This window comes from Podarcis pityusensis (assembly GCF_964106645.2).
Source record: "Podarcis pityusensis genome assembly, chromosome: Z".
Taxonomy (NCBI): Eukaryota; Metazoa; Chordata; class Lepidosauria; order Squamata; family Lacertidae; genus Podarcis; species Podarcis pityusensis.
In genome coordinates this window covers 10,161,425-10,184,200 of record NC_138044.1, presented here as the reverse complement: position 1 = coordinate 10,184,200, position 22,776 = coordinate 10,161,425, and the positions used below count along the sequence as shown (strand labels likewise).

At 45.2% G+C, this 22,776-nt stretch overlaps 1 protein-coding gene across 2 annotated transcripts; it reads left to right on the top strand.

Moving 5' to 3' along the window:
- The first annotated feature begins 1,802 nt into the window (after window positions 1-1,802).
- PSMD5 (proteasome 26S subunit, non-ATPase 5) lies at window positions 1,803-22,242 on the top strand. 2 transcript variants are annotated; one of them, XM_080990946.1, is made up of 10 exons: window positions 1,803-2,065; window positions 11,828-11,972; window positions 12,821-12,934; window positions 13,302-13,430; window positions 15,611-15,720; window positions 17,003-17,145; window positions 17,691-17,882; window positions 18,459-18,568; window positions 19,243-19,383; window positions 20,221-22,242. In XM_080990946.1, exons 1-10 carry the CDS (start codon window positions 1,881-1,883, stop codon window positions 20,476-20,478), a joined length of 1,527 nt encoding a protein of 508 aa, XP_080847072.1. In that variant the 5' UTR covers window positions 1,803-1,880; the 3' UTR covers window positions 20,479-22,242. The 2 variants fall into 2 exon arrangements, with proteins under 2 accessions (XP_080847072.1, XP_080847073.1); XM_080990947.1 differs by lacking the exon at window positions 1,803-2,065 and adding an exon at window positions 6,444-6,574.
- Window positions 22,243-22,776: the final 534 nt, after the last annotated feature.

Below are 22,776 nucleotides of genomic sequence, written 5' to 3'. Positions count from 1 at the left end.
TGTTTTTATGGATCTTTGGATCATTTTATCCTTATATGTTGTACTCTGTCTTGCTATGTGTTTATTATAAACAGATTATAAATTTGTAAATGATATATATAAGTATTATTCATTTAAGTATTGAATGAAATTAATATACTGCTTAAAATGGAGAAAAAACCCCTCAAAGGGTGTACAAAAAGATAAGAAGCAGTAAAATGATGAAAAATTCCCAGCCCTACTTCAAAACATTCAAAAGTTAAAATACTAAAACAAATTTAAATTACTTCAACTTTCTAAGCATCTGGGTAGGCTTACCTAAACAATAATGTTTTAAGCAGGCACTGAAGAGTAAAGGTGAAGGTGCCTACATGATCTCAATAGCCAGGGTATTTATTATGTGGCACCTGTGGTACTTAGTGCCAATTCCACCAACTGAAGCAGTCGAGTGGGCATGTGTGGGACAAGGCAATCTCGTAGGTAAACTGGTTCCAAGTTATTAAGGAGTGATGTATAACTGGGGCATTTCATCATGTGAAACCCAAATGTTATCCCAAGTGATGAAGAGTAGACCAACTTTAACTGCCTTATTGTGAGTACTAGATATCTCCCTGTATTGTTGGTATATGGCCAGACTTTGCCCTTAAATCTCTTTTTTTCTTTTGATAAATCCCTTTGAACAAAGACACCCTGCACATTCATTCATTCCTTTATTTGATGCATACAAGAGTGCATACAAGAGTGCAACTCTGATGCAATAAAGTGCAACTCCTACATCTCAAATTCTATCAACTGTATTTTACCCTTCGCAGAGCTACAATTCCCAGCACCCTTAACAAATTACAGTTCCCCATGATTTTCTGGAGGGATGAAGTGTGTTCTTTAAATATCTACAGTAGTGCATACACAGTCAAACCTTGGCAACCGTCTTTTGGTCTAGGTTTGCCTTGCTGTAAAATGGGACTTTGGGAATGCTTGATAACCTCTCGATGTGTTGATTTCATAGTATCATAGAACCGTAGAGTTGGAAGGGACCCTAAGGGCCATCTAGTCCAACTCCCTGCAGTGAAGGAATATGCTGCTGTCCCACCTGGGGATCGAACCTGTGACCTTGATGTTATCAATGCCACGCTTTAACCAATTAACCCATAATTTATTCTATGGATTTGCGCGTCATGTTTTAATGTTAACACTTCTTTATGATCTTGATACTGCTAAATGGCGGCGGCGGGGCGAGTGTGAAGGGAACTCTGCACATGCTCGGAGGCGCCTATGGGAACTCTAACATGGCTGCTTCTGTCGCTCTTTCGGGCTGCGAACATTTGCTTTTGCTGAGCGAAGAACGGAAGGCACACAGTGCAAAAATTAACGCCACATCATTTCCGGTCACCGTCTGACCAGGGAAGAGACGACATTTATGGGGCAGGAGCTCAAACTGCTAGTCTGCAGCAGGCGGAGAACTTGTGTTTCGAGGAGCGCGTAACAACGCGAAGAATCTCGTTACACTGTTCTAATTCGGTTCTCTCCCCCCCCTTCTGTTTTCGAAATCTATATTTATCTGTATAGTCGTTTTAGCCCCGCATGTCCTTCATGTGGGAACATGGAAGCGAGTATTAAAAACTGACTCTTTTAACTCTTTACCGGGAAAAAAAAAATGAAGCGCGCCCCGCCCGCCTTCCTCCTTCAGCCAATCAGAAGCCCGAGCGCCACAAGTCACAAGGGGCTCTCAAGACATAGGAGGCGTTGCCTTTGTATCTGAGTGCCGCGGCTGTGATGAGGCGCCGGCCTTGGTTACACGACCGCTTCGGTTGCTAAGGGTCGAAGTCTCGCGAGATCCCTTTCACTTCCTCTTTTTCCTCCGCCCCCCAGGCACTCTCTTCTGCTCTCCCAGACATTCAAATATGGCGGCGCCAGAGGTGGATGAGGCGCTGGAGCTGCTCGCGAGGGTCCCGCTGCTGGAGGAGCCGCTCGAGGAGCTGCGCGCTTTGCACTTGGCCTTGCTCGCCGTTCCTCTCAATGCTCTGCGGGAGCGGCGGTCCGAGCTCCCCTTGGCGGGACTCTTCGCTCTGACGGCCCGCGGGGGAAGGTGAGTGGAGAGAGATCGGCGGCTCTTGCTTTTTATTAAGCCGCCTCGGGTCCCTGTCAGGGGGGAAGGGAAGGCGGGGTATAAAACAAACAATAATTGGGGGGAGGGAGGATGCCCGTCAGGGAGAACGCGTGTTGAGATTCCTGCCCTGCAGGGGGTTAGACTAGATGTCCCTCGGGGGTCCCTTCCAGCTCTACATATCTATGATTCTGTGGCGCTTAACAGACCCAGCCGCCTGTTTAAAGGTGTGTGTGTAAAGAGGGAGGGGGGATTCTATTTCTCTCTCCATTTTTGTTTATTAGATTTTTAAGAACTGCCCTCGTTAACCCAGAAGATCGCGGGACTGGTTAACAACATAAAAGTAGAAAACGAGGTCGCCAAAATACACGGCAGAGCAAGGCACAAACCAATAACTGCCGCTCCGCTCCCACAAACGTCTAATCCTCAGTGGAGGAGATCGTGCCCCTTTCCGGGCTGTGTCTTTTTTCATTGCTCGGTTGCCCCTCGACTCATGAAACTGGGCCTAAGTTGCTCATGTTTGTTAATTTCAGCAAGTTTGTTGTGGAGTAGGGCCAGCTCTGGCGATAGCCCGCTGTCTCTGAATTGCAGGGGTGTGGGTGGGAGCGAGGCGGCGACGGGAGAGAGGGGCTGGGGTGGCAAAGCTTAAGTTCTTTTATTTAGTGTATGCTTGGGTTTTTCCTGTCAGCATCACTTGGGGAAGTTCTCTTTCTATTCGCTTGTTATGTTTCCTTGGTGGTGAGAGAGGTTGGGGTGGTCTAGGGTGTGGTTGATCGTCTTTGGCTGGCTGCAGTGGGATTTGTTTGTGCATGCGTGAGGGGGTTTGTCGGGTTAAGTTAGCCATATTGAATCATATGCTGTCAGTGGGTTATGAACTCTTTGTAGTGTGAGTGGGCATTGTTATCTTGGAAGGTGTTCAGTAGGGCCAGTTCTGGGGTGACTTCTAGTACATGTTTAGTTATTTTGCTTATTTCTGGTATGACTGCGCACACTACTTTTCTGACTGGGTCCTCGATTACTTGGTTTGGTGGGATCTGCTGGTTCAGACACAGCATATGTCTGAGAAGGCCCCACAAGGGATCATGGGGAGAGGTGCGAGGAAAAAACTGTTGTGACATTGATTTCTTGGGCAACTTGGAAGGGCTGTGGTGGGATCCAGAAATGGCAACCTGGAGCCCCACTGACCACTTAACTGCTCCATCAGCTTGGGAGCTTTTTCTGAGATGCTTGCGGGGTATGATAGCATCTTTTGTCGTCTGAGCATCTTTATCAAGATGCTGACGGATCTGCCTGCCTTTGATCAGTTGTGCTTCAAGGAAAGCTCACCAGTCCTCTGATTCTTTAATAATTTCCAGCCCAGATAGATGTTAACCAAAGGATCTCACAATGGTCATCTCCTTGCAAGAGCAAGGAAGCATAGGAGAATCAGATGCACCACAAGAGCATCTTGGAGGGGATGGCTTTCATAGAATCATAGAGTTGGAAGAGACCACAAGGGCCATCGAGTCCAACCCCCTGCCAAGCAGGAAACACCATCAGAGCACTCCTGACATATGGTTGTCAAGCCTCTGCTTAAAGACCTCCAAAGAAGGAGACTCCACCACACTCCTTGGCAGCAAATTCCACTGTCGAACAGCTCTTACTGTCAGGAAGTTCTTCCTAATGTTTAGGTGGAATCTTCTTTCTTGTAGTTTGGATCCATTGCTCCGTGTCCGCTTCTCTGGAGCAGCAGAAAACAACCTTTCTCCCTCCTCTATGTGACATCCTTTTATATATTTGAACATGGCTATCATATCACCCCTTAACCTCCTCTTCTCCAGGCTAAACATGCCCAGCTCCCTTAGCCGTTCCTCATAAGGCATCGTTTCCAGGCCTTTGACCATTTTGGTTGCCCTCCTCTGGACACATTCCAGTTTGTCAGTGTCCTTCTTGAACTGTGGTGCCCAGAACTGGACACAGTACTCCAGGTGAGGTCTGACCAGAGCAGAATACAGTGGCACTATTACTTCCCTTGATCTAGATACTATACTCCTATTGATGCAGCCCAGAATTGCATTGGCTTTTTTAGCTGCCGCGTCACACTGTTGGCTCATGTCAAGTTTGTGGTCAACCAAGACTCCTAGATCCTTTTCACATGTACTGCTCTCAAGCCAGGTGTCACCCATCTTGTATTTGTGCCTCTCATTTTTTTTTCCCCAAGTGCAATACTTTACATTTCTCCCTGTTAAAATTCATCTTGTTTGTTTTGTTCTCTAATCTGTCAAGGTCGTTTTGAAGTGTGATCCTGTCCTCTGGGGTGTTAGCCACCCCTCCCAGTTTGGTGTCATCTGCAAATTTGATCAGGATGCCCTTGAGTCCATCATCCAAGTTGTTGATAAAGATGTTGAATAAGACCGGGCCCAAGACAGAATCCTGTGGCACCCCACTAGTCACTCTTCTCCAGGATGAAGAGGAAAGAGGGCTAGACAATTGCATGGAGGAGAGGCCTATCAAAGGCAACTAGCTGTGATAGCTATGCTCAGCCTCCCCTGTTGGAGGGAGCAATGCTTCTGAAAAGCACTTCCTGGAAGCCACAGACTCCCCAAACGTGTTTCACAAGAACCCCTTGCTTCCTTTTCTCCAGTACCTGAGGGTTGTCACATCTCTCCAGGGATTTGGCCAGAACAAAGTATATGTTGGGGAAAGGCTCCCTCCCTGCAAAGAAAATGGAGCAATCACCAGGTGCCTGGCTCCCAGCCATGCTAGCACCAGTCTGGCGCATGAGGGTGGGAGACATGGGAAGGAAGCATTCCTATCCTATAGGTCACTCAATTGGCATTTCCACCTACCTGAACTCTAAGCCATGGGTAAGCAAACTAAAGCCCGGGGGCTGGATCCGGCCCAGTCGCCTTCTAAATCTGGCCTATGGACGGTCCGGGAATCAGTGTGTTTTTACATGAGTAGAATGTGTCCTTTTATTTAAAACGCATCTCTGGGATATTTGTGGGGCATAGGAATTTGTTCATCCCCCCCCCCCCAAATATAGTCCGGCCCCCTTGAGGGACAGTGGACCAGCCCCCTGCTGAAAAAGTTTGCTGAGCCCTGCTCTAAGCCTCTCTCCCCCCCCCCCCCCCGTTCTGGACTCTCTCTCTCTTAAGGAAGATGCAAGCTCTTGCTGGAAGCCACTGGTGGGGAGAGTGTTCTTATGATTCCCAAATGTTTCAGAAGCATCTTTTTGTTCCTTTAGCTGCTTGATACAGCCATAGAGTTGGAAGGGATCCCAAGGGTCATCTAGTCCACCCCCCGGCAATGCAAGGATCCTGCTCACAGCCAGCCCTGGATGGGCTCCAAACTCCAGCCTTCTGGTTACCATTGCAATTCTGCATGGTGTGGAGAAAGGGGAGAGAGAAATGTTTGCTTACACTCTCATAATGCTGATATGAGAGCCACACAATGCAGCCCTTTCAATAACTAAAGTCTAAAGGGCTGTCACATGGAGGATGGGCCAAGCTTGTTTTCACCTGATCCAGAGGCCCTTATGGCCTGAAACACCTCCCTTGGAGGTGTTTAAGCAATGCTTGGATGGCCATCGGCCATGGATCATTAGTTTAGATCCCTGCATTTCAGCGGGTTGGACTAGATGACCCTCGGGATCCCTTCCAACTTTACAATTCTATGATGCTATGTTTTAAAGAGCATCCAGTGCGCCTTTAATGCACATGACTTCCCCGGAAATGATTCGTGCCATTGTGGTTTCCCTCTCACAGACCTACAATCCCCAGAACCCCTAACAAACTACAATTCCCAGGATCATTTGGGGGAAGACATCTGGTTATTAGAACAGGGGTGAAGAACCTGCAGTTTTGTTGTTGTCATGTAGTCGTGTCCGACTCTTCGTGACCCCATGGACCAGAGCACGCCAGGCACTCCTGTCTTCCACTGCCTCCCGCAGTTTGGTCAAACTCATGTTCGTAGCTTCGAGAACACTGTCCAACCATCTCGTCCTCTGTCGTCCCCTTCTGCTTGCACCCTCCATCTTTCCCATTATCAGGGTCTTTTCCAGGGAGTCTTCTCTTCTCATGAGGTGGCCAAAGTATTGGAGCCTCAGCTTCACGATCTGTCCTTCCAGGGAGTCCTGCAGTTTGCTTACCCCCATTTCCTAGGAACCAGGAATGGGAAGCTCAAGTTCTTCTAACAGTGTGGTTACAGGGAGCAGTGTGTATAAAATATTGAATGTAATAGGGTTATTAAGGTAATTGTATCAGAATTACAGTTTTATGGGAATGTTAAGGAGGGAGGGGGAAAGAGAGAGTGTGGAATTCTGGTGGTGAGTGATGGATGAGGATTTGAAAGGGAGTTTGAATGCGAGTCAGTTGAGAGGCAGTTGAGAGCAGTGGGTTCTGGAGGGGATGGTTAAGCAACTAACTATTCAGTTTAGGATCAGGAGTCTAGTCGTCATTTTTGTAATAAAGCAACATATAAGATAAACAGAATTTGAGGCCATAAGCTCAGGTACACACACCATCCTACAATCATTTAGTGAATCATCCATACGGTCTCCTTTAGTGAGGGTGCAGTACCTAGGATCTGGACCAAACATTGATATTTTTTGCTCTTTCTTATTTTCATAGGTTTATGTTCTGGTTCTAATGATGTAATAGGAGTGGGGGCTCTTTAAATACTGGGGGCTGCCGCACACTCTTTTTCTTTAAAATAATTCCCCCTCTTTTCAAAAGCACACGCATTGTCTCTTTCTTCAGGTTCTTCAGTTACATGTGTTGTGAGACATTGGTGTTATATGCAATATATGGTTGGGAAGAAAAGAGTGGGGCAGTGCCGGATTTATGTATAGGCTAAGTAGGCTGAAGCCTAGGGCCTCTAAATCTAGGGGGCCTCCCCAGCCGGACCACCCCTCAGCGGGCAATCTCCCCTCTCCCAAAATTATGTGAGGCCAGGGCAACTTGGGCCCAGCAACTATGAGACTCAGGGCAACCAGTGGGGTCCAATTTGAAACTCTAGTGCCCAAATTGAAAAATTTCTGTGGGGCCCTAGTTCACAGCCAAAATCTGCAGAATCTTAGAGATATAAATCCGTGTGCTAGGTCACTTTCACAATGTCAGCAAAGCCCTACAGAAATCAGACCTGTTATTGAGTTCTTGTGCAAGCTTGTACAGTTCATGTCTGGATTTTTAAAGGAAAATTAATAATAATAATAATAATAATTTTTATTTATACCCCGCCCTCCCCAGCCAAGGCCGGGCTCAGAGCGGCTTACAAGCAATAATAAAAACAAGTTGAATGATTACAACTTTAAAACAAAATTAAAATACAACATTAAAATATTGAAACATTAAAATATTAAAATGTAGCCTCATCGCAGGAGGAGAAGGAAAAGAAAAAAGGAAGAGAGGGAGGGAATCAAATTGACTCCAAGCCAAAGGCCAGGCGGAACAACTCTGTCTTACAGGCCCTGTGGAAAGAAATCAGATCCTGGAGGGCCCTGGTCTCATGAGGCAGAGCGTTCCACCAGGCCGGAGCCAGTGTTGAAAAGGCCCTGGCTCTGGTTGAAGCCAATCTAACTTCCTTAGGGCCCGGGACCACTAGGGTGTTGCTATTTATGGACCTTGAGGCTCTCCGTGGGGCGTACCAGGAGAGGCGGTCCCGTAGGTACGAGGGTCCTAGGCTGTGAAGGGCTTTAAAGGTCAAAAGCAGCACCTTAAATCTGACCCTGTACTCCACTGGGAGCCAGTGCAGCTTGAAAAGCACTGGGTGAATATGCTCCCATGGCAGAGACCCCGTGAGGAGCCTCACTGCAGCATTCTGTACCCGCTGGAGTTTCTGGGACAGCTTCAAGTGCAGCCCCGCGTAGAGCGAATTACAGTAGTCAAGCCTGGAGATGACCGTTGCATGGATCACTGTGGCCAGGTCGGGGCGGGAAAGGTAAGGGACCAACTGCTTGATGCGGCGAAGGTGGAAAAATGTTGCCTTGGCTGTTGCTGTAACTTGCGCCTCCATAGAAAGGGAGGTGTCAAGGATTACACCCAAACTCTTAACGGAAGGCAATGGCACTAATTGGGCCCCCGCAAGAGAAGGGAGTTTGTCCCTCATCCCCATGCCATCCCGACCTAGCCATAGGACCTCTGTCTTTGAAGGATTTAGTTTCAATCGGCTCCCACGAAACCATCCAGCCACAGCTTCCAAGCATCTGGTCAGTGTGTTCGGGGGCCGAGTCGGTGTGGCCATCCATCAGCAGATAGAGCTGAGTGTCATCAGCATATTGGTGACAGCCCAGCCCAAAGCTCCGGATAATCTGGGCAAGGGGGCGCATAAAGATGTTAAAAAGCATCGGGGAGAGAATTGCGCCCTGCGGCACTCCACACACCAAGGAGTGGCGCGACGACATTTCCCTCCCTAGTGCCACCCTCTGTCCCCGACCAGAGATAAAAGAGCACAACCAGTTACGGGCTATGCCCTGTATCCCCACGTCTGCGAGGCGGTGGTCCAGAAGATCATGATCAACCATGTCAAAGGCTGCTGACAAATCTAAAAGGATCAGCAGTCCTGACCCGCCTCGATCCAGTTGTCTACGGAGATCATCTGTTAGGGCAACCAGAGCCGTTTCGGTCCCAAAACCAGGACGGAAACCGGACTGAAATGGATCTAAAGCTGATGTTTCCTCCAGAAACCTACCAAGCTGTTCAGCAACCACTCTCTCAATTACCTTACCCAGGTATGGAAGATTTGAAACTGGGCGGTAATTGGATAGGTCTAAGGGATCTAATGAAGTTTTCTTTAAGAGTGGACACACCACTGCTTCCTTCAGTTCCCCTGGGAATGTCCCCGTGTCAAGGGACAAATTGATAATTTCAACCAGGGGGTCCGCGCAACATCTGGACACTCCCTAATCAGCCAAGACGGGCACGGATCAAGGAGGCAGGTGGTGGGCCTACCAACTTGGAGGAATCTATCCACATCAGTAGGGAGTATCCGATCGAAATGGTCCAACACTGGACCTGAAGTTAGTCGAGGGCCCTCCAGTTCAGTCACTGTATCTAAATTGGCAGGGAGGTCACGGCGGAGCAACAGGACTTTCTCCGCAAAAAAGCTCGCGAATGCCTCACAGCTGTGGGTCGAATTTGTGCTTAAATTTGGTTGTCCTCCTAAGGACGTTATTGATCTAATTATTCTAAAAAGTTGTGCCGGGCGAGAGCTAGCGGATGCAATGGAAGCTGCAAAGTAAGATTTCTTAGCAGCTTTCATAGCCATCTCATAGGCTTTCATAAGCGTCCTATAAGATGTTCTTGAGGCTCCGTCACGAGTCCGTCGCCATACTCGCTCTAGCTGTCTGAGATCCTGCTTCATTTTCCGGAGCTCCTCAGTAAACCAAGGGGCCTGGTTTCGATGGAGTCGCAGAGGGCGCTTAGGCGCGATCTCATCAATGGCTGCCAAGAGCCGGTTATTCCAGTCCTCAACAAGGTCATCTAATGAGTCGCCAGGAGGAGCAGGGTTCTGCAAGGCTTGTCGGAATCTATCAGGATCCATCAGTTTTCGTGGACGAGCCCAAATAGGTTCGCCACCCGAGCAGGGGAGGAGCGGGAAGTCAATCTTGGCTTTCAGAGTGTAGTGATCAGACCATGGCACTTCCACAGGGGGGAGCATGATCACATCTATGCCAGCCCCAAAGATCAGATCCAGCGTGTGGCCTGCTTGATGAGTGGGGCTCAAAACAAACTGGGAGAGCCCTAGTGTTGCCATGGAAGTCACTAGGTCCAGAGCCTGTGAGGAGGCGGTGGCATCGGCATGGACGTTGAAGTCTCCCAAAACCAGTAGGCTTGGGAACTCCAAGGCCCAGCCTGCCACCACCTCCAGCAGGTCTGACAGGGTGGCTGCCGGTGTGCTGGGTGGTCGGTACACCAGCCAGACAGCCAAGCTCTCCTTGGTGCCCCACACGAGACCAACACATTCAATGCCGGAGATCGCCGGTGCTGGCAGAGCTCTGAAAGAGCAACCCTCTGGGATTAACAACGCTCCTCCCCCCCCGACCCACAGTCCGCGATTGATGGAGGACAGAGAAGCCTGGGGGTGTTATCTCATGTAGGGAGACTACTTCGCCTTCCCGTGCCCAGGTCTCCGTCACGCAAGCCAGGTCAATCCCCTGCGAGACAAAAAAGTCACGCATGGTGGCGGTTTTGTTGCCTATGGACCTGGCATTGCACAGCACCAATGACTGAGGTGGGTAATTAGAGAAGATTTTGATAAGCTTGAGAAATGAGCAAAAGCCACCTTGCCAAATGTTAACTACAAAACAAGGAGACAAAGAGTGAGGGAACGGCAAAAAAATGACAGAAGTGCACCTGATGCCTTAGATGCACTTTCTTCAAGAGATAAGTTTAGGATAAAATCCTTTATTCCTATATTAGATGCACTTGAAGCCAATTTAAAAAGAAGTACTGTGTACCATCATCCTTGGCTTCACTCAATTTTGTTTATAACACTTCCATTTTCTTCTAGTTGTGAGGGTGGGGGTTTGGGAGAGGCCTCAAAAGTGGAGCAGGCTAGGGTCTCTCTTCATCTAAATCCGGCCCTGGGGCGAGGTTAACATTTACCACATCTTGGGATGTGGCTTGTTGTTGTTATTATTATTTTTAAAAGTTTATATTTTAATTTTAAAACACTTTGTAGCTCCAAACATTTTTAATCCACCAAGGTAACTTTTGGGACATTTTTTTTGGTTAGAAGTTTTTTAGAAGGTGACATGAATTTTAATTTGTTTTAGTTTATTTTATTGCTGTTCTAACATTCGGTATGTTTTAGATAATTGTTTGTATATTTTCTAGTGGTGATTATATTGTTTTACCTTCCTTTGTAAACCACTTAGAGGCTTTCCCCCCTTACAATCAAATGGTATGTACATTTCATGAATAAATAAGAGTAAAATAGTGATACAAGATACAGTCATACCTTGGATTACAGATGCTTCAGGTTGCGTTTTTTCAGACCCGTCGAAACCCGGAAGTACCAAAACGGGTTACTTCCGGGTTTTGGGGGTTGTACATGCGCAGAAGCGCTAAATCGCGCTTGCACAGAAGCGCCGCTGTGGGTTGTGAACACTGCGGGTTGTAAACATGCATCCTGCATGGATCACGTTCGCAACCCGAGCATCCACTGTAATAAATGTAAGCGAATGACTAGCCACTCTGAAACTTCACATTATTATAAACAAGAATATCACAAATTTTAATTGGTGTTTTTAAAAAGAGCAAATTTTGGTGCTGAATTAATAAGCCTGGATAGGGTGTTAATGTACAGTGGTACCTCGTGTTATGGACGGGATCCATTCCGGAGGCCTGTCTGTAATGTGAAATGCCCGTAACTCGAAGTGCTGTGTCTGTGCAGGCGTGTAGCACGATTTGGGGCTTCTGCGTATGTGTGAAGCGCAATTCAGCACTTCTGTGCAGGTGTGAGCGGTTAAACCCAGAAGTAACCCATTCCAGTACTTCCAGGTTGCCAGGGGACGTAACGCGAAAAGACGCAACATGAAGCGGACGCAACACGAGGTATGACTGTACTCTGGATACCATTACAGAAAGGGGTCTTGTTTCTTGTTCTTTCTTACCTTTTCTTTTGAATCAGTAATCCCTTGAGTGGATTTTGGTAAAGAAGCAGATACCCACGTATTAAACTATTTGGGGTTGTAATGGTTTTTTTAATTTATTTATTTATTAAAAAGACTTTCAACTAACTTATTTTTTCCCTTCAAAACAGTGAGCAGATCTCTTTATGTGTTTCCATCCTGGAGCGGTTACTGCAGATCATGGATCCCTTGTATGTAATCCAAAACTTTGGTGAAGAACTTCAGAAAGGGCTCTTCCATCCAGATAATTCAGTCAAAATTCTAACAATTGCTCAGGTATGCTTGATTACTTGTCTGTTAAAATGACATTTTTGGAGATCTTTATCAAGAAGGAGGAGATTTCTTATTTATAATGTACACACATATACATTAGGGCTCTGCACAGGATTTGGCGAGTCCTAAGCCAAATCAGGCAAATTTGGAAGGCTCTGGATGGGTTGGGACACATCCATGGATTGCTGAGTTGGGTTTAATGACCCTGAGCAACCTGTGACTTTCAGAGGACATCAGCCAAGAGGAAGAACCAGGCTAGGAGCGCAAATCTTAATGACTCCTTAAAATTTGTATGGCTGGTGTTTGGATCATGAATGAAATAGATTTATATTTGCTAAGCTTGCATAGGAATAAAGTAGTTCTCAGGATAAACCATTCTGTGGATGTTGTTTTTAGATGATCCACACACTTGTTGCAGAAGCTATCATTGGGTGATACAGATTTTTTAAAGTGCTCCACGTAGTTTTTTTTGGGGGGGGGCAGCTTTAATTTTTTTCAATCCAATCATTGGATTAGCAAAAGCAGTTTGGGGCATTGGCATTGTGAGCCCTGCTCCTAGGCCTCTTCACATCGAGGGAGTGGATAAAACTTTCCTCTGTCTGCATATCACTCTCCTTAAAAAACCCCCAACAACAACAAAGTGTGAGGAGCAAATGTATAACCCTTCCCTTCAGTTTATTTTTATTCACTAGTTCCTTAAAATGATACAGCTCTTCAACATTTTCTTTGTTTAAAAAGGCTGGTAGTGGGGAGTGGGAATGGAATGAACCTTTATTTAACTACTTAAACTTGTGCACTGAGTAGTTGTTGGAAATTGCCTAATGCCTTTAAACACCATGTTGAATCTGTAGGTTGGAAAGATAGTTGAAGATTCCGGTGCTGCTAGAGAAATCCTCAACACTCCTGAGTTGCTGAGGCAGGTCATTTATTGCATTGCTGATGAGAAACTAGCAGTGGCAAAAGAGGTAAGAGCTTTAAACTGGAGCCAGTTTAACAGCAGCTGGCTACAGAGCCTTCAGCATAATCATCAAGTGGGTGAGGTTCCTCTGATGTCAGCGCAAAACTGAGCCTTCAGCATTATTGGCCCAGCCATGGGTGGGCAGTGCTCTTACATTAGAGCTCTGCCAGCTGTTTCTGTAGGAATATTTAAATGCATGCTGAAGGCTTTTTGCGCTGTCAGACTTACGCAGATAATTAAGGGGGAATGTAATAATTAGCTGGTGATCTGTGGTTTTAATTTTGTGTGTTTTTTGTAAAACTGGTCTAACTTTGTGTCTAATTCTGCTGTCTATTTTTCTCCAGTTCAGATAGCTATTCCCCTTTGTTTTCTAGGCCATCATGTCGCTGACAAAGGTAGCAAAAACTGCAGAGAGCTTGGAGGCACTGCTCGCGGGCAACTTGCTAGTTGACTTGAAAAATGTCATGACCAGGAGTGACATTGTTCGTTGCCGTGTGTATGAGGTAAGCATCCCTTTTCCCATAGTGTTCTAGCTTCCCCTTTAATTCTAATTCATTGGGTGGGGAACCTCTGGCAGTTTTTGCCAGCCATGCCAACTTGTCACTTGCCTGACAGCATGTGACATCAGATGTGGAATATTCACAGCTGCCAAGAAAAGATTGGGAATGCAATTAGCTCAGTGTTTCTCAAACTTGGGTCTCCAGATGTTGTTGGACTACAGCTCCCATAATCCCTGACCACTGGTCCTGCTAGCTAGGGATGGTTGAAGTAGTAGACAAACAACAGTGGGGATCCAAGTTTGAGAAACACTGAATTAGCCGCTTAGGAGATTCCCAAGGGCAAGATAGATAGGCATTTAGCCCTTGCCCTGGACCTAAGATTCCCTGCCCCTCAAATATAGCAGAAGTACAAATTGGACTAATAGCTTTAAAGTTCACAAGTTCTGTGTAGTATTGCTTAGAATCACCTGGGTGAGTCTCTGGACCAATCTGGTTTTACATTAACACATGGCTAAACTGGGTACAGTCTTCCTCAATTTCCCTGGAGGTTTAAGTGAGTTAGTTATCTTACCTACAGTTATTTTTTATTATCATAACACTGGCAGCTCTCCCATCCTATTCATTCCCATGGGAACATGATTGTCTTAAAGCTTATATTGGGTTCACGTTGTCTTGCCTCCATTCCTAATTGCATCTTCCTTCCTCAAATGGGAGACACTCATTGTCAATAGCTTGTGCCCTGATACATGTTGCTAATAGTCCCATTGGCAGTTGCTCTAAATAATGTGATCTGAGCAGGTCATGATGCTCTTTTACTGCCTATAGGGTATGGTTGTACCCTGAACAGTTTGATCCTCAACTGGAGTTATGAGCATTGACTTGGTCCATGGTACCAGGCATGTACCAGGCATGTACAAGACAGTAAGGTAAAGGTACCCCTGCCCGTACGGGCCAGTCTTGACAGACTCTAGGGTTGTGCACTCATCTCACTCTAGAGGCCGGGAGCCAGCGCTGTCTGCAGACACTTCCGGGTCACGTGGCCAGTTTGACGATGCTGCTCCGGCGAACCGGCACCAGAGCAGCACACGGAAACCCCATTTTACCTTCCCGCTGTAAAGCGGTACCTATTTATCTACTTGCACTTAAGGGTGCTTTCGAACTGCTAGGTGGGCAGGAGCTGGGACCGAACGACGGGAGCTCGCCCCGCCGCGGGGATTCGAACTGCCGACCATGCAATCGGCAAGTCCTAGGCGCTGAGGTTTTACCCACAGCGCCACCCGCGTCCTGTACAAGACAGTAGTCTGCCTCAAAATGCCTGCATCCCGCCTTTCTGCCTCACAATGTGGCACAAAAGGTGACTCTCAGAAGATCCTGCAGTAAAATATAAGCAAAAGATATGGATGGATGAATCCAGTCTCTGTTCTGTTCTGTTCTGTTCTGTTCTGTTCTGTTCTGTTCTGTTCTATGCACTCTGTTCTGTGTCACTTTTCTATGCAGTCAATCTTAAGTCCGTTCCTTCCTATCTCTGCACTAATATGTGACCTTTATTATGGAAAATCCACATGAAAATCCTACAAGGTATTCTGAAAGCTGCTATTAAGATCCCACCCCCCTCGGTCTTTTTAGTGTCCTGGTGCAGCCACCACCACCTGAAGGGGATCACACTGAGATTACATGCCCCCTCTTTATGAATATGATTGTGTGTACAAATGTTGCTGTATCCACTTGTGCTGTATTGTTTTTAAATGCAATGTTCTGTAAAATAAACCACAATAGGCCAATGCTTGTTATTGTTAATCCTTTAATGTGAAGTTATGATGCTATGAAATAAAACACATTTATATAGGTAAATAAACAATGGGGCTACAGATGCCCCTTGGAGCAATTGGACGCTATGGGGAACATTGTTCCAGGGTGTGGAGGTGGCAGTGGCCTCCTCATAGGCCCATGATATATTGGTCATGATATATGATGTTGATTCCTTTTAAGTCCTCTTGCAGCCACCACAAGTCTTGTAGCTATGACTTGAACGTTGCTACAGCCTCATTCAGTGAGTGACGTTATAAGTGGAGCAAGCACAATTTCATGCATGAATGTCATATAGTGTGTATTTGTTGTAGGTGTTCTGTTTTTTTTTAAAGAAATAAATCTCAGTGTCCTTTTCTCCTGTGCTTCTGTCTTAGTTGGTTATCAATATCTCCTTGGTGTCGGCAGATTCATTGAATTACTGCGTGAACAGCGGATTAATATCAGACCTGATTGGGGAGCTGACGGGGAATGATGTTCTTCTCAGGTGTGTGGCAGAAGCAGTCATGGGCACTCATTAGATTGTTTCATATTATTTATGGCTTTGGGAGTAGTTCTGCTTCTATTGAGTTAGTAGAAGGTTTTATTTCTTGGCATGCCAGAGTTTTGAGAGTTGTGCACATTTGTGCATGTACCTAACCCCTGCATTCTTTGCCTCTTGCTTGTCTCTGCCCTGATTCATACATTCATACTTTGGATACAAAAGCTGAGGCTGCTGAAGTGGCTGGAAGCTGTGAATCCTGGAAGACCTGCTGTCTGTCTTGCAGGCCTTTTTTCCACTTGGTCTGGGGGGGTGGGGCCCTGACTGACTGACTCCAGCTACAAAAGCTGAGACTGCTGAACAGACTCTAGAGCGGGGGTATTGTTGCTGTTACTGATACTAAATTTTGTATCTTTACTTTAGATAGTTTGATTTCACTGTGTACACTTTAATATTTATTGTTTAAGGCTATTTTTTTGTAATATTTTTTATTCTTGTAAGCCGCTTTGAGCATGGTTTCAACTTAGGAAATGTGGCATACAAATAAAATGATTGATTGATTGATCCAGTGCTTACGTGCTAGAGGAGCAAGAAAGTAGCCCTCCCTTCTTACCACGCAGCTCAAAATATCTCAGCACAATAGTGCCTAATCATGCAGGGGCTTTCTTTGCACAGTTTTTCTTCCTCTCGCCATACAGTCAGAAACTCAGGGTGGCTAAGAACCAATTGATAAACTATCACAAAAAACCCATCATTAAAACCACAAAGTCATAACAGTGATTCAGCAGTGAATAATACCAGTAAAACTCCTCATAAAACTAGTTTTACCTCATTATTACAAATGCATGGCTAGTATAAAAATACACAGTGCCTCCCTTCCACCTCCTACTTCTCAGACATGTCTTGTCTCAAACAGCAGAGGCTTCAGAGATGAGATGGCACAGTCCACTCAATTTGTTAGACTGAGAGCAGCTGCACTTGGGCTTCTTGCCTTGAGCTGTCAGCTTAGTAGCTATTTTACCAGGTTGCTATTTAACTGGGAGGCCTTATATCTGAATATGCTTATAATTTTGTCTTCTTCTTTCCTTTTATACTCTGTCCTGGTTTGTAAGCCTGAGGGCAGGGCCTGTGCCACTTAAAACAAAAACAGAAAACTTTGGCACAGTACCTAGAAAGAGTTACCAGTTAATTAAGTAGTATTCTCCTCCAGGAATTACTCAATGATGGACTGTTTTGAGGATGAAAGGAATCATAAACAATACACCTGCATGTTCTGTCTATGTTGCAGAGCTACGTGTATAGAGATGGTAACCTCTCTCGCCCATGTTTACCACGGACGCCAATATCTCGCCCAACAAGGAATCATTGATAAGATTTCCAACATAATCATCGGGGCTGATTCTGATCCCTTCTCAAGCTTCTACTTGCCAGGTGATTTAAAAAGTTTTCCTTCTTGGCATGATTTTACTTTGGTAATTTTTTTTAAAAATTCACTATTTAGTTCAGGGACAAGCAGCCTCTGGCCCATGAGCCAGATTCGATCTCCTAGGCCTCCCTGTTTGGCCTTCCAGGCTGTTTTCCCCAAACTGTGCCTACCTGCCCCACACCGAACAACAGCAGGTAGAGACATGGCTAGAGCTGCCCAGAGGAAAGGAGGTTTGAGTTTAACCCTGGTGACTTTGAGATAAAATGCATTGGAAGAATAGTAGGCCTTGGACCCTGTGTTGCCCACCCCCAATCCTAGACTTAAGTTTACTCTGACAGGTGACATTGTACTAAAAACATATCTGGTTGGCATGTAAAACAAAACCTCCCGGCCTTGACCATCTGGTCCTTTTTGTTTTTGGTAGCTTTCTCTTCACTACATACATTGCTTGTGCACAATGTCCCAGTCTGTCTTTATTTTTCTTTCCAGATGCTATGTTCCATGTATGGTGTGACGAAACTCCTGTTGTTTTATTTTCTGGTTTTTTCAGGCTTTGTGAAATTTTTTGGCAACTTGGCTATTGTTGACAGTCCTCAGCACTTATGTGAGCGATACCCCGCATTTGTGGAGAAAGTATTCAGCATGGCAGAAAGCCAAGATCCAACCATGTTTGGCGTGGCAGTGGACACACTTGGGATCTTGGGGTCAACTGTGGAAGGGAAGCTAGTGTTACAGAAGAAGGGTCTGTACAACATTTGTGTGTATGTGTAGCTATAATCATATCAGTCTGAAGAGTTTGTCACAGGAATGTAGGAAGGCTATAAATGTACCCTGCATATTTCTAAACTTCAGTTTGAAAGGAGGTTTGATTGGAAGTGGGAAAATGATTCATCTCAAGTACAAGGGTTGCTAATGAATCTAATAGTCTCTGGAGGGAGGGATAGGGAATCTGTCAGCCTCCATGTGTTGCTGGCATTGGCCATGCTGGCTGGGACACATGGCGGGCAGAACCTTCTTCAGTGCTGCTGTTATCATGGCATAAGCAGCTAGGCTAGGGAGGGAGAGTCAAAACATTGTTTAAAACTTGGTTCTAAGATCTGGAGCCACTTTATTGACAAATTGTGGTTAGAGATTTTCTGGTTTTAGTTGTGACTCAAGCAACAGATCCATGTCCACAGGCAAAAATGATTGTTAATTCAAGATATTACTCTCCAAAGCAGGTATTGTCTAATACTGGGCTTGATGGAGATATAGTCTGGTCTCTGTATAAGGCAACTTCCTATGTAATGGAAAGCTTAAAAAAAGTTTGTCTTCCCAGGGAGTAGATTTCATCATGTGCTAAACAGAATAGGACATCAAGCAAAGAATGCCCCGACAGAGATGAGAGTCCGGTGTCTTGAGGCAATTTCATCTCTTTTGTATCTGCAGGTAAGTTTTATGGAATTGGAAACATTCCGTTTCTTGTGAAAAATGGAGTATTAAAGGTTTGAATCAGCCCTTGGAAGAAAGCAATAACAATTGGGTAGCTTTCTGCATCTGTGATATCCACTAGTGATGAGTTAAAGCAACTCACATTTTTTCTGACTTGTTTGTCAGCCTTTCAGACTTATCAAAAGTATGAACAAAAAAGTGCTTCGAGAGTTTATTGAACGTTATGGTTCTGTATAATACCTTTAATAGATAAATAAACAGTTAAAGGAAAAAAATGTGTTTCCACTCAACTTCAAACATTTGTGCACAGGACAAATCAGTGTCTGAAATGTGCATTTACAGACTTGCTTAAAAGCAGAATGTGACTATGCTGCCTTTGTTATAAAGGTTTGCATGCATGGAAGTTTTGCACACTTCATGTGTGTAGGTGGAGTAAATTGTAGGATGGCTTGAGGGTGATGTGTTCCTCTGACCTAGGCACAGCCAACGTGGTGCCTTCCAGATATTGGACTACAACTCCCATCATCCCATCCACGCTTTTGGCCATGGTCTGATGAGAATTGAGTCCTACAACATCTGGAGGGTACCACGTTGACCATCCTTATTCTGTCCCTCAAGACAGTAAATTATCAGCTTCATTTGCAAACTTATTTGCTATATTTTGCATACAGCCAGACCAGCAGACAGAAGACCACCTGGGCATGACAGAATCCTGGTTCTCCTCTCTGTCCAGCCAGCCCTTGGAACTCTTCAGGAGCATCAGTACCCAGCCCTTCCCTGATCTCCACTGTGGTGCTTTAAAGGTCTTCACTGTAAGTGCTTTTTCACAACAGAGACCTGTCTGATTGATTGATTGATTGAATGAATGAATGTATCTAATAGTCCTTTTGAGAGAGCTTGGAAACCACAGCACTATCCAAGCCCACTGTTTGGGTTGTCTAGTCCTTGCAGATTTAATGAAATCCTGTATGGGACACCAGACTTTGAGGAATCTGGAGCTCTGCTCAGACTGTACCTTTCAGTTGATTTAACTGTGAGATAAAAACAGAGCTGAAACTGAATGAACTGGCATTAAGTAAATGGGCTGTGGGAGAAAGTCTTGTGTCTGCCGTAGGCATGCAGGTTGCCTTCAGTGACAAGGGGGGGGGGAACTGGTGGCCATCCAGATGCTGTTGGACTCCACCCCCCATCATCCCTGGCTATTGGCTATGCTGGCTGAGGCTTAAGGGAACTGGAGTCCAACAACATGTGGAGGGCCACAGGTTTCCTATCCCTGAGCTAAGATCCACCCCAGGATTTCACATGATTAATGCTGGCTACGATTAGGACATCCATCTCTAATTCTTCTTGATTTGTGTTCTGCCCATGGTGAAGGTGAGTTGAAGTCACCCAAGCTCTAGATCAGTGTTCCCCATGAAGTGTGTTGGATGTGTTTCATGTTTTCTGAAGAAAATCAAGAACATTGCTATGATGTATTAAGTTTGTTCTCCTCCAGGCTGAATTGCTGTTGGTGGTTTTCTTTTGCTGCTGCTATATTTTACTTTTAAGTGGTTGTTTTAGTAGGAGCATTCACTGCCCTGGAAATCCAATTTTTGGAACAGAAGGGCAGGAATAATGTCTTAAATCTTTCTCTTTTGTTAATGCTGTAGGCCATTGCTAGTCAACCTTGGGCCCAGAGGATGATGCTCAGTAGTCCAGGCTTTGTGGAATACATCGTAGACAGATCAGTGGAACCAGACAAATCTTCAAAGGAGGCCAAATACGAACTTGTGAAGGCTCTGGCCAATTCAAAGACCATCGCTGAAATCTTTGGAAACCAGCATTACTTGAGGCTCAGGGCATACCTGCGCGAAGGGCCTTATTATGTCAAGGCTGTTTCGACCACAGCTGTGGAAGGAGCTGAATAACATTGGAACAGCTGCTCTCTGGTGATAATGGACTTCTGGATAGGATTTCACTTTGGATGTGGAGGGGGGAAAATATCTGAGGAAGGAATTGGTTTGGTCATTTTTTTCCCTGCATTTCTAACTCAGAAATTTCACATAGCTGGGAAATAATGTTGAGGACCACATTAAGGACTATGCCAGTCAAGTTTATCCTTATTTAAGAGTTGATGCTTAGTCAGCAGCTGGCATAGGGCCTACAAATCATGGGATCCTTTTATAAACAGTGGTTTTTCTGCCTTCTGTTAATTTCTCAGTGAGAGATGCATTGTTAACATAGTTGAACACCACAAGGTAGCCAGACTCCTAAAAGTGGTGAAAGCAGTTCAGTGGTGTGTGTGTTTTGCGTCTTTTGGCCTTGATCTTAAATGCTTTGCCTGTACTTCATTGATGCTTCCTCCAGCATATAAATTGCCCCAATTGTTGTTTACAGGAAAGGTGAGCAAACCCATTAAAATATTGGACCTGTGAAGGGCAGAGGGAGAGATCTGGCTGCTACGGGTGTCAAATGGGAAGGTTGCTGGGTTGTTCCAATTCAGATTGTAGTGAGGAATGCTCCCTGACATAAAATAAAGGTTGAATTTTGAGAAGGCTAGACTACGATCTCCTGGCATCCTGGCTCTTACAGGAAATCAGGAGGATTTTCTCCACTGTGTGCAGTGTGAACTGGTACAGCCCAGTAACAAAAATCACATGACTGGAGGTTATTATTATTATTATTATTATTATTATTATTATTACTTCTTTTCCATCTTAAGCTTTTCTACCAAGTGCAGTAGTGTCTTAGACAGGGACACCACCAGAAGGTGTTGGCTTGTGTTCTTAGTTGTTAACAGCAGCTGCAGAGACACAAAAGTTAGTATGACTAAACTTCAAAGGGTAACACTTTCTGCAGAGGGACCAAAGCTTTGAGGTGAAGAGTGATCTGGGTTTATTTTCACCACTACCTTCAGAGGTTGAGCAATTTTTCTCCATCCCATGCTATTTAGAAAAATCAGTCCTTCAGGACTTCCTGGGAGGAGCTTATCCAGGTCTGTCACAGCTCTCAGGAGCTTCCGGTAGAGCTCTGAAAGTCACTATTAAGTGGTGTTCAACAGCAGATTTATTTGTTTACAGTCTTATTTCTGCAGTCAGATAACAGGGAATTAATCTCCAGAAACTCTGGAGTGGAATGTCCACCAATGAGGGATAGAGAAATCCTGTTGGGTGAGTGATCTGGGAGTGGGAAAGAATTTCAACACTGGCCCAAGGAGCACTTAAAATGCTGAGATTATTCCAGTGAAAAGACCTGCCATTCCCCCTTTCCTTCTGTTTTTTAACTACCTTTAGCTACATCTATAAATTAATTCAGAAATTACTTACACATCCATTTAAGTGCTCATGCGAAATATGACCTGAGGACTGATTTAAGAGGAGTTATTAGTGAAGGTGCTTGCTAGGAAATAAGCAGAAAGTGTGTTTTGAACTATAAATCGAAATATACACAGACAAGAGATTCTCTCTGAGAGGTTTTCTCTTGGGTTTGTTCTGTGGTTTCTTTGAGCCCCTGCTATGATTTATGTCACTAGAAAGAAAAATGACTTGTGTGGTTATATTAGTACTGTTTTGTGAAAGCTGTTTCACACTGCACAGCCAGGATGGGGAAAACTTAATAGGTTCAATTGTTTGAAGTATGTCTGCCCAATTATGCTTTGTGGCTCGTTTGAAATAAAGAGATTTAGTTGACTATTTTCAGTCTGAACATGAAAATGCTGCTCTTAACATGAAAAAGCGGACCAGGCAAGACTGGAATACATATGAAAACACAGCTGCTCAACTAGTGATTCATCCTGAGAGAGGCGAATTCTTTAAAATTTAAGAGCAACCTTATACAAAGAGTTATAGTTTTAATATAAGAGAACTGATTTGCTCAATTGACCCAGAGGACAATCTACTCTACGGATGATAAACTGATGCCCTCCTAGATGTTGTGTTATAGCTCCCATCATCCCTGTCCATTGCCCATGCTGGCTGGAACTAATGGGAGTTAGCCTCCTCAACCTCATCTAGAGGGCTGCACGAGATCCCCATTTCTAATCTTGCTCTGCTTCTGATAAGTCACTTACCACAATCTTGGATCCCTAGATATCATTGGACTGCAGTTCACATTCCTCCTGCCCATTGGGGGATACTGGCCTAGGCTGAGGGAGTTGAAGTCCAGCAACATCTGACGACCCAGGGTTGGGAAAGGCTGACTTACCAGATGCCACTGAATTTTGCAAG

What these genes read in the sequence shown, in the direction of transcription:
- PSMD5 (XM_080990946.1), top strand. Translation starts at nt 1,881, where the DNA reads ATGGCGGCGCCAGAGGTGGATGAGGCGCTGGAGCTGCTCGCGAGGGTC. An exon ending in AAATTCTAACAATTGCTCAG is followed by an intron (nt 11,973 to 12,820) that starts GTATGCTTGATT and finishes TTGAATCTGTAG; the next exon opens with GTTGGAAAGATAGTTGAAGA. An exon ending in GGGAATGATGTTCTTCTCAG is followed by an intron (nt 15,721 to 17,002) that starts GTGTGTGGCAGA and finishes TCTATGTTGCAG; the next exon opens with AGCTACGTGTATAGAGATGG.